This window comes from Sphaerulina musiva (genome assembly GCF_000320565.1).
Source record: "Sphaerulina musiva SO2202 unplaced genomic scaffold SEPMUscaffold_1, whole genome shotgun sequence".
Lineage (NCBI taxonomy): Eukaryota > Fungi > Ascomycota > Dothideomycetes > Mycosphaerellales > Mycosphaerellaceae > Sphaerulina > Sphaerulina musiva.
In genome coordinates, this window is record NW_016017383.1 from 1,056,457 (window position 1) to 1,067,907 (window position 11,451).

General features: G+C 54.2%; 3 protein-coding genes across 3 annotated transcripts; 2 read left to right on the plus strand and 1 right to left on the minus strand.

The window, feature by feature from the left end:
• Positions 1–754: 754 nt before the first annotated feature.
• Positions 755–2,720, minus strand: SEPMUDRAFT_145774 (2-oxoisovalerate dehydrogenase subunit beta mitochondrial precursor). The gene has a single exon (XM_016903258.1). It carries the CDS (start codon positions 2,681–2,683, stop codon positions 1,499–1,501), a length of 1,185 nt encoding a protein of 394 aa, XP_016764668.1. The 5' UTR covers positions 2,684–2,720; the 3' UTR covers positions 755–1,498.
• An 804-nt stretch (positions 2,721–3,524) lies between these two features.
• Positions 3,525–6,348, plus strand: SEPMUDRAFT_145775 (uncharacterized protein). The gene is made up of 4 exons (XM_016903259.1): positions 3,525–3,709; positions 3,783–3,945; positions 4,029–4,140; positions 4,232–6,348. Exons 1-4 carry the CDS (start codon positions 3,704–3,706, stop codon positions 6,066–6,068), a joined length of 2,118 nt encoding a protein of 705 aa, XP_016764669.1. The 5' UTR covers positions 3,525–3,703; the 3' UTR covers positions 6,069–6,348.
• A 337-nt stretch (positions 6,349–6,685) lies between these two features.
• SEPMUDRAFT_145776 (multidrug efflux transporter AcrB transmembrane domain-containing protein) lies at positions 6,686–10,989 on the plus strand. The gene is made up of 2 exons (XM_016903260.1): positions 6,686–10,672; positions 10,742–10,989. Exons 1-2 carry the CDS (start codon positions 6,919–6,921, stop codon positions 10,843–10,845), a joined length of 3,858 nt encoding a protein of 1,285 aa, XP_016764670.1. The 5' UTR covers positions 6,686–6,918; the 3' UTR covers positions 10,846–10,989.
• Positions 10,990–11,451: the final 462 nt, after the last annotated feature.

The window sequence follows — 11,451 nt, forward strand, 5'->3', positions numbered from 1 at the left end:
TATTACCTAATCTACCGGGGTCCCGAGGTCTTACCTAACCCAATCCTCCCCCTTCCTTAGGCTCCCCGGGCTACCTCCGGAGGTACCTCCCTTCCCGGGCTTCCCTAGGGTTGCCGGGTATCCTAGGGTTACATAAAAGAATATATGGGATTTAGAAATAGCAGGTGTTTTTTTCTACATAGAAAAAAACAACACCTTTTTCCGGATTTTCTCGATTTTTTTCTCGACTTTTAGGCCTACTTTTTTCTCTCCCTCCTACCTTTTTGGCCTACTTTTTCCTCTCTTGGTCAGAATTTTTCTCTCCCTCCTACCTTTTTGGCCTACTTTTTCCTCTCTTAGTCAGAATTTTTCTCTCTCCCTCCTACCCCTAGTCAAACCTTAAAGTTGTCAAAGTTGAGGCCCCCTCAACTTTGATTGCCAAGAGTTTGGTCAAACCTAAGGTCTCTCAACTTTGATTGGTCAATCAATCAAACTTCAATCAAAGTCTTGGCATAACTTTGATTGGGGACCACCCTGTATGGAACACTTACTTTACATAATTCTCGCCTTTGCTGCATCACGAGTTCACCAACACCTCATCCAACAGGTACATCTATCTCCGTACGACACTCGAGCACTCACATTTCGCACAATAGGCTGCGATTTGATAGTATAATATACACGCGAGTTCGTACACCGCCACACACGGGCCCCCAACACTCTTCTTCGCTCGACGTCCGAAAGCTCATCTGCTCTGATGGTTGGATTGCCTGAAGAACAAACAGAACAAAAGCAGTATTGGCATTCCATCTGAAAGCACCCCCTCACCTCGCGCAACTGCTCTGCTGTGAAGCACTCTCATACCCGCCGCACCCAAGTCCAGAAATCAGTCCGCGAAGAAGATCTCCAGCAACGGAGCTTTTTTTGTCGTTGTGCATGAGTGCAACTTTGGGCTCTTCGCGTAAGACTGTGCGGCGCTCCGCTGTTGCAGTTGTGCAGTATGCCTTTTAGTCGTGAATACTCCCACTGCAACAGCATCGTCTACGTTCTCGAGCCCGACAAGAGTGTCTACAGCGCACTTTCTGATGTATGCCAATTAGAGAAATGTTGGCGCATCAGATATACTTCTTTCCACGGGTGTGTCTGGCCCCTAGATTATGGTCGCATCTCGTGCTCGTGTAGAACAACTAGGCGATGGATCAATGCACGTGCACCGGTCACAAATGTTGAAGGCAGCATGAGTCTAACATCGCTCGTCGTCTTATAGAAAGAGCAGCAACGCCATCGCTAGAAAGTGCGGCCATCTGTTGTGACTTGTCCGCTGAATCGTCTTGCTCGCAATGGGTGAGCAGTGTTTTCTTGATAAAGCAATGGTCTTATCATCCTCCAGGGCGAGCATACGCCATCAGACTGTCCATTCCTCATGCCACATCAGGAACTGAGTCGCAACGCATCAGATAGTGGCAGCTCATTTCCGCTCTTCGACCAGCCGTGGTCCATGCCGAAGCCACGCCCAATTCTACCATTCCAAAGCCTTTCTGATGGCATCGTAGACTCGTGTGACATCCGGTATGTTGAACCTCTCATACGCGAGACCTGCGTGGGTCGACCAGCCTGCGACGCGTTGCACGGGGGCCTCGAGCCGCAGAAAGCACTTTTCCTGCACCGTTGCTGCCACCTCCGCTCCCACTCCAGCGTTCACCATACTTTCGTGCACAACTATGCAACGCCCGGTCTTGTTGACCGAAGTTACGACTCCTTGCCGATCCCAAGGATATATGGTTCTCAAATCGATCAGTTCAACGGAGCAGTTGAAATCTTTCTCCGCAGCAGTGATGGCCGTTTGACACGTGTACAGTGGCGTACCGTACGAGATAATGGTCACATCTTTACCCTCCTTGAGCACTTCAGCCTTGCTCAATGGCAACATATAAGGCTCCGCCGGCACATGTTCGACTGCGGCTCGGTACAGTATCTTTGGCTCCAGAAAAACGACAGGATCAGGACTTGCTATTGCAGCAAGCAGCAACCCCTTGGCTTGGGATGGCGACCTGGGAATAACGACTCGCACTCCGGGAACGTGGGTAAAGAGTGATTCAGGTGACTGAGAATGGTATAAGGCGCCATGTCCAACACCTCCCGCAGGCATACGAATGACGAGGCCGCCACAAGACTGTGCGTCTGCATTTGTGCCAGCTCGATACCGAATTTTGGCAGCCTCATTGACTATCTGATCGAACGCGGGATAGACATAGTCTGCAAATTGGATTTCGGCGATGGGCTTCATGCCTTCCACGGCTGCACCCACAGCAAAGCCAACGATGCCTTGCTCGCTCAGAGGCGTGTTAAACACACGATCATCTCCAAACTCGGAGGCCAAATTCATGGAACAGCGGAACACGCCTCCGAAGGCAACGTCTTCGCCAAACAGCAACACTCGAGGATCCGAACGTAAGGCGTGGGCGAGAGCGGAGTTGATGGCTTGAAATAGATTTATCCTGCTGGTGGTGCCATTTCTTGCTTCGGCTGGGAGCTCGACATTAGACAGGGCAGACTTGGAGGAGTGATGCAGCAATGGCGTGGTTCCGTAGTCCGTGGGCGTATTCAGTCTCGCATTGGGCGGATGTGAGGCGTAACCTCTGCTGGCCGGGCGGGCGAACAACAGTTGCGTTACGCTCTTGAGTTTCGGAGAGGGTCGCGCCATGGTGGTCAGGTACCGCAGACTGGCAGTGGTGGTGGTGGAGGTGGTGGTGCCGGTGGCGGTGGTAAACGAGCAGGCGGTAAGAGGTGGTGGTAGTCAGGTACCTAGGTATGTAATGTAGGTAAGGTACGGTAGGTATACCTTAGCAGGCGTAGAAGCGGCTTGCAACGGCTTAGCTCTCAAACTCGATATTGTCGCCGCTACAAACGACCTACATTACCTCTTACTGCCAATACAGTAATGCTGAACGCCCTTGCATACATGTAGGTATCACGAGATCAAAAAATACCTATAGTGTACTAGTGATCTAGTACCTACCTTACCTTCCCGGTTCCGTATGAGGACGTGTCTATAACAATGATGCCCCCCCTCTTTGCGACGAAATAACAGAAGCCGGCCGACAGCGCTCAACTGGGGCGGGGGAAGCAAGTGAATTGGCGGCAGCGATATGTGGCCTGTGCAGGTGTGGGAGAGTAAGTACTACGAGAGTCAGGTAGGTAGAATGTAGGTACATGTAGGTACTGTACCTAGGAAGCCCGGAGAGCAGTACAGAGGGCAAGGTGGAGGTACCTCCTAAGCCAGGGCGGGTAAGGCAGCCCAGGCACCTCGTGGAGACGGGATCGCCCGTCCAAGCGAGGCGGGACGGGACGGGCCTGAGTAGTGTCGACGCGAGACTCGCGTGCGAAAGAACTGAGACAGACAGCCGATAGGCCACAATTCGCCTCGCCTCCGCCTCAGCAAGAGGCACGCACCTTCAGAAGTCCATCCACGTAACTAGGTGACCAGCATTTGCACCTTCCAAAGCGCCCGCAACATTTGCAACATTACTTCTCCAACACCCACGCCACGCCCACACCGGCACCCGCATCCTCGACCTGCCATCCACACCGCTTTCTCCATCTCCATCGCCATCGCCATCGCCATCGCCAGCTGTTCCGCTGTCCCGTCCCGTCTCCTTTCGCGCTGCTGAACGAACAGCCGCTCACTCGCCATAATTAATTCCAATCTTGCACACGACGACTGATGGCTGTCAGTAAATCCCCGCCCGACCCTGAAAGCTCGCCCTCTCACTCCATCTTTGACTGACACTGTGTCGCTGCAGCAACAAATACCCTCACAGCCGCGCGCGTACTCACAAGCATACGTTCCAAACGGTGCTCCCCAGCCTAGTGGCCCCGTCCCTGGAGCTCGACCGCTCGACCCAAATCAGGGCCGCGTGCAGCAGGTTGGCCATGCGCGTGTTTTGTGCATAGCAGACGTGCGAGGTAGGCACACACTCGAGCGCCCTTGAGAGGCCGGCCGTGATATGCGGCAGGTAGTGGCAAGATAGATGCTGATGACGAGACAGGCAACCTGCGCCAGCTCAATGAGCTCGCACGAAGCGCCAATGCCGACTACATCATCCACACGGGCGACTTCGGCTTCTACGATGACACCTCGCTGGAGCGCATTGCTGAAAAGTAAGTTCGTGGCTGCTGCTGCTTTCAAGCTTGACCAATCCGTTTGGCTATGACTGTTCGCCGAAGAATGAACTGCTGCTGACCGGTACAGGACACTGAAACACGTTGCACAGTATTCGCCTCTCCTCGACGAGCCTCTCAAGGCAGACATTGCGCGCGCCGGTCCACAGCAGTCGATAAAGGAGCGCTTCCAGCGCGAGCGACTCCCCCTCTCCGAACTTCCTCAGTTTCTAAACAAAACCTACCGACTCGAAGTGCCTGTGTTTACAGTATGGGGCGCTTGCGAGGACGTGTCAGTATTGGAGAAGCTGCGATCGCAGGAATACAAGATCGAAAATCTGCACGTTATCGACGAATCGCACTCTCGGCTTCTTGACGTGGGCGGAGTCAAGCTGCGTCTGCTTGGCCTGGGAGGAGCCGTGGTTATGCATAAGCTGTTCGACAACGGTGAAGGCCGAACGACGATTGCTGGTGGACAGGGCACCATGTGGACAACTCTCCTGCAAATGGGCGAGCTCATCGACACGGCCAATCGCGTCTATGATCCCACAGAGACACGCCTGCTTGTCACCCATGCATCACCAGCTCGCGAGGGGCTCCTGAATCAGCTATCGGTCACGCTGAAAGCCGATTTTTCCATTTCAGCTGGTCTGCATTTCCGTTATGGTAGTTCGTACAACGAGTTCTCGGTCAACCCGTCCCTCGATCATTACCGAGGCAAGCTGTCAGCTTCAAGGGCATCATTCAACGACGTCTGGGAAACAGTCAAGCATGAGGTCGAGCCCGCCGTATTGGAAAATGATGCTCAGCAGAAGCTGCTGCATTTTGCATTGGAGCTGGTCAACAAGATGCCGGCCGTGGCTAATGGTGGCAATCCCTTTGGAGGCGGCCCCGTCAATGGTGCTGTAGACGAGTCAGCCTTCAAGAACATGTGGAACTTCAATCTGGCGGATGCTGCCTTCGGCTGGCTCGTGCTCGACATCGACCAAGGTCGTATTGGCACTGAAATGCGCGCACAAGGATTCAACTTTTCTCACCGTTCGGCCAAGGGCCAGCAGCGGCCACAAGGTATCCCTGCAGCTCCAGTGAATGCTTCGATGGGACCTACTGGTGGTAACTTTCCTCCTTCGGGACAACAGCCACCCCTTGGCGCCCACCAGCAGCAGCAAGCCAGACCACAACACCAAGGACAGCAGCACCCCCACCCTCAGCCACAAAACAATCATCATTCACAGCAACGTAACCATCCGGCTTCTGCGCCACAGACGACGCAAAATACTCAGCCACCCAAGCCAGCCACTCCTCAGGCTCTGCCGACTGTTAACGGAACTGCCGCTGCCACGACCAACGCTCCGGCTAGCGACGCGCCTTTGACCAACGGCAACTCTGTCGCCGAGACGAAGCCGGAAACCCCAGTTCAGAATAAACAGCCACTGCAATCTCCACAACAGCAACAAGAACCTTCGAAGGGAATCTTCATACAGAATGCCGCGAACCTCACTAGCGGTGAAGAGGTCAAGTCTCAACTGTTTGCACCCGAGGACGCGGATAAGATCATCAGCGTTGACAAGGCTGGACCTCGCGGTTGGGTTGCCAACTTTGCATCTAATGAAATCATGCAAGAAGTGCTCAAGCACGGCCCGAGCAAGGATGTCAGCGAGAAGAACAAGGGCATCCGCTTCGCAGCGTACCGTCCGCGTGGTACATTCGGAGGAGCTGGTGGTTGGGGAAGCTCTCGAGGTGGCCTAAATCAGCGTGGCGGAGGCGAGGGCAGAGCGGGCTACCAGTCTGCTGGCGGTGCCACAACTGGTAGCGACAGTGAATCAGGCCGCGCTCGAGGAGGCAGAGGGCGAGGGGGAGGCTTCAGTCGTGGCCGCGCTCGCGGACGAGGCAAGGCTGATGGTGCACCGACCGCCGCGGAGTCGTGACGGGCGGACACTGGCGCAGCTTCTGCTCTTTCAGCATCGCGGGCTTGAACGAAGCTCGCATGAGCTCAGTTGTTGTACGAGATGGAAGGACTTGACTTTGGGCACTCCGGTGCATGCAAGCGATTGCTGTTTGATATACCAGCCTACTGCATTCTAGCGGGCAAGCGAAGGGAAGGATGCTGTTTGTAATTGTAAGTAAAGCAAGTAGGACGGTAGCCGTAGATCCAGGGTGACGGAAGGCTGGCATTACCGCATGAGCAGACGACGTTACCTGATCTACGTTACATGCATACTACCTCCTATACATGTACTTTCTTCAAGACTTTCAAGCAGTTTCCACTTGAATGGGTCCGGTATGGACGGGTTCGTGCCTCAGTACTGATATACTAGAGCAACTGACGTAATGTAGCTCTAACAGCACCTGGCTATGTACAGGTACCTGTACCTGTAGGTAGGCAGAACTTAGGTCAGCAGAAGCTTCCATACAACCTGTGTCGCCTGTTACCTGACCACTCACCAGGCGCAGGCTTACATACCTTACCTACTTCCCTTACGCGACCAACCTCACAGGCTCTCACGCGCTTTCTCACCCTCACCCTCACGCTGTGCACGCCTCCCGTAAACGCAGTGCCCTTGGCACCTTTCTGCACATCTACTTGCCACTGCCACTGCTGCTGCCAGATCCTCCCGGCCATCAAGTGACCCTCTACCACAGCTCCACTTCCCTCTCCTCACCGAACACTGCGTCTCGACGCGCCCACTTCCACTTCCACTTCCGCTCCCGCACCGCCCGGCGCATGCGGACGCACGCACGCCAGTTCCGAGACGACACGGTGGGGGCGCGAACAGCATGGCGATAGGCGCTGCGATGGCGTGGCTGACGCTCGTGTCGCCTGCGCTGCTGGCGTGCCCGGCAGTCGCAGCAGCAGCAGCGAGCGAGTCGCCGTGGACGTCGAGACACGAAGCGGGACGATGTGCCATTCGGGGGCAGTGTGGCAAACAGAGTCTGTTTGGGAAAGAACTGCCCTGTCCGGACAACGGGCTTGCAGAAGACCCAACGGACGAGGTGCGCGCAAAGCTCGTCTCGATATGTGGGGACGAGTGGTCTGATGGCAAAGTCTGCTGTCAGGATGATCAGTTGGACGTACTCAAGAGCAATCTCGATACGGCCAATAGCATCATCTCCTCGTGTGGCGCTTGCAAGAAGAACTTCTTCGACCTGTTCTGCACCTTCACATGCTCTCCGGACCAGTCACTTTTCGTCAATGTCACCAGTATTGTTCCTAAGGGCGACAAGTTCCTCGTCACCGAATTGGATCACCTTGTTGCTGAGGATTACGGGACAGGCTTCTATGATAGCTGCAGCGATGTCAAGTTTGGAGCCACGGGCGGAAGAGCCATGGACTTCATTGGAGGGGGCGCGAAGAACTACACGCAGATGCTCAAGTTCTTGGGCGACAAGAAGCCATTTGTAGGAAGTCCTTTCCAGATCAATTTCCCACCACCAAGCGAGAATTTTCCGGGAATGCAGCCCATTCTCCATGAATCTACGCCCTGCAATACCACGGATGAGAGATATCGCTGCGCCTGCGTCGATTGCGCAGGCGCTTGTCCTGCTCTACCTCAGGTTCACCAAACAGAGCTATGCCACGTCGGTCTGCTGCCTTGTTTGAGCTTCGCAGTCGTTCTCATTTACTCTATATTTGTTGCACTGCTGGTTCTCGCCGTTTCTGGACATGCCGCGGCGGCAAAAAGACGAAGGAGTAAGAACGAGCGACTTCAGTTATTGCAGGATGCATCTCCCAGCGACGACGAGGATGAAGGCGACATGGTTCATGGCGTGGGCATGCTCGATCGACCGACCAAGCAGTACGTCGTGAACACTTTCTGCGATCGCATCTTCAGCAACCTGGGTCGTACGTGCGCCAAGTTTCCCGCCATTACCATATCGACCTGTGTGATCGTTGTGGCATTATTGTGCATAGGTTGGGTACGCTTCGACATTGAGACAGATCCAGTCAACTTATGGGTATCGCCAAACTCTGACGCTGCCGCTGAGAAACGCTTCTTCGACGAGAACTTTGGCCCTTTCTTCCGTGCAGAGCAAGCGTTCCTCGTGAATGATACCCATCAGGCAGGCCCAGGGCCGGTATTGAGCTACGAAACTTTGAAGTGGTGGGAAGATGTGGAAAAGAGAATTGGCAGCCAAGAGAGTCTTGATGGCAAGTACACGTTGAACGACGTGTGTTACAAGCCCACAGGAGACGCCTGCGTCATTCAGTCCGTGACTGGATGGTTCTCTAGCACAGGCATCGATCAAGAGGATTGGGCAGCACAAATCTCCAAATGTGCAGCCTCCCCTGGCGATGTCGACTGTCTACCAGCATTCCAGCTCCCACTGCCTGCAGACCGTCTCTTGGGAGGATACAATCGCACGTCTGACCGAGCTACAAGTGCATCTGCACTGGTCACCACCTGGGTTGTGCAGAATTACAATGCGGGTGAGCCTGGCCTGGCCAAGGCCGAGAAGTGGGAGAGGAGCACGAATATCTTGTTCCAAACCATCCAAGATGAGGCCCGCGAACGTGGACTGCGATTGAGCTTCAACACCGAGATCTCACTGGAGCAAGAGCTCAACAAGAACACGAATACCGATGCCAAGATTGTGATCATCAGCTATATTGTCATGTTCATTTATGCATCGCTTGCATTGGGCAGTACCACGGTGACTCTCGGTACGATTTTACGAAATCCTGTTGGTGCTCTTGTGCAAAGCAAGTTCATGCTTGGCATCGTAGGCATTGCCATTGTATTGATGTCCGTTGCGGCATCCGTGGGCCTTTTCGCTGCAGCTGGAGTCAAGGCTACGCTCATTATTGCTGAGGTCATTCCGTTTTTGGTCTTGGCTGTTGGCGTGGACAACATTTTCTTGATCGTACATGAGTTCGAGCGCGTCAACATCAGCCACGCTGATGAGCCCGTCTCCGAGCGAGTTGCTCGAGCTTTGGGGCGGATGGGCCCATCAATTCTGCTGTCCGCCTTGACTGAGACTGTCGCGTTCGCCCTAGGCGCGGCTGTTGGCATGCCGGCTGTGAGGAACTTTGCGGCATATGCCGCTGGTGCCGTGTTCATCAATGCCATCCTGCAGGTTACGATGTTCATTTCCGTATTGGCACTCAATCAGCAGCGGGTAGAGGATGGCCGCTTAGATTGCATACCATGCGTTAAGATTCAGGAGTCTCACCTGCATCACATGCCGGGCGGCTTTGGTGGTGCTCCATTCAATGGAGCTGATGAAGAAGGCTGGCTTTCCACCTTCATTCGAAAGCATTATGCACCCACACTGCTTGGAAACAAGACCAGAGTGGCAATTATCACCGTCTTCCTCGGATTCTTCGCCGCAGGCGTTGCATTACTACCAGAAGTCCCACTGGGTCTCGATCAGCGTATTGCGATACCGTCAGACAGCTACCTGATCGACTACTTCAATGATCTCGACGCCTACTTCGAGCAAGGAGCTCCAGTATATTTCGTGGTCAAGAATTTGAATGTCACCGCACGGTCGCATCAGCAGGAGCTATGCGCGAGATACACCACTTGCAACGAATATTCCCTGGCCAACGTTCTGGAACAAGAGCGCAAACGGCCCGAAGTGAGCTACATCGCGGATGCCACGGCCAGCTGGATTGACGACTTCATTCAGTGGCTCAACCCTGATTCCGGCGAGTGTTGCATTGACGGCTCCAAGGCTTGTTTTGCAGATCGGCAGCCGCCTTGGAACAACGCCCTTCGCGGTATGCCAGAAGGTCGTGAATTTGTGCAATACGCACAACGATGGCTCAATAGCCCTACCGGGCAGGAATGTCCATATGCGGGGCAGGCACCATATGGCGATGCCGTTGTCATTGACGACGAGAAATTGACTGTACCAGCCAGCCACTTCCGGACGGCCCATACTCCACTACATAGCCAGGACGACTTCATCAATGCTTACGCTTCTGCTCGTCGAATCGCAAAGGACATCAGCCAACGTAACGATATTGAAGTGTTCCCGTACAGCAAATTCTACATTTTCTTCGATCAGTACGCTACCATCGTGCAGCTATCAACTGCGCTGGTCGGCACTGCCCTCGCATTCATCCTGGTCATCACAACAGTCCTGCTGGGCTCAGTCCTGACGGCACTCGTGGTTACCATTACTGTCATTATGATCGTGGTGGATATTGTGGGAACGATGGCACTAGCAGGCGTGTCTCTCAATGCAGTCAGCCTGGTCAATATCATCATCTGTGTCGGCATTGGTGTTGAGTTCTGCGCTCACATTGCTCGCGCTTTTACCATACCGTCAGCATCGATATTGGAACGTGCACAGAGCAGGTTTCGTGGCAAAGACGCACGTGCGTGGGCGGCGCTCGTGAATGTTGGCGGCAGCGTTTTCAGTGGTATCACCGTTACCAAGCTTCTGGGCGTGTTTGTGCTAGCATTCACGCGCAGCAAGATCTTCGAGATATACTATTTCCGGGTCTGGTTGGCGCTGGTCGTGTGGGCTGCGTTACACGCGCTTATATTCCTTCCGGTGGCACTGAGCCTGTTCGGGGGCAAAGGTAAGCAAGCTCTCTTGCGCGTGTGACCCATGCAGTATCACGCACGTCCACCTTCTGACACATCCTTAGGTTACATCGATCCCGACGATTCCGGCGGGCTCGAGCAGGACCTCGCTAGCCGGAGGTATCGGGCTCTATTGCCGGATGAAGAATACGACAGCGATGAGTTCTGATGTCCGCGTGGGGACGAACGTCGCAGCTGGAGCTTCCGAGGGGGAGTCGTTATGCCAGATATGAAGTACCTCCTAGTTAGAATCGTACCTGATAGCATCAATCTCACTTGCACGCGTTCATGTTGTGCACGCTCACTGTGTGTCTTGAAAATTGGCCCTCTTCACTTTAACGGGCTGTGCAGGGAGGAGGAACACACCTAAACCTCACTTCACACGAACAACTTTTGTGCGCCATGGTTGAGATAGCGGTCTTGCCGTCTGACGGCACGCCGCCGCCGCCGCCGCCGCAGCAGCAGCAGCATGAAACATCAGACTCTTCCAACATCGCATATAGGCAGGCGGGAGGGAGGGAGGCAGCAGTATGACACAATATGAGCCTGTGGTGATTGTCGCACGTCGTACCCTACGCTGTGCTTCCGTTGGGCTAGGGAAGAAGCCATTGGACTGATGGCATGCTCGTACGACTTGTAAGTGTGTGTGCGTGCATGGAATTTGTGCCCTACCTGTGCGGAAACAATTGCATTTGGCACCTGGTCAAATCTACCAGTGAATGGGAAGAGAGAGAGAGAGAGAGAGAGAGAGAGAGAGAGAGAGAGAAGAAGAAGA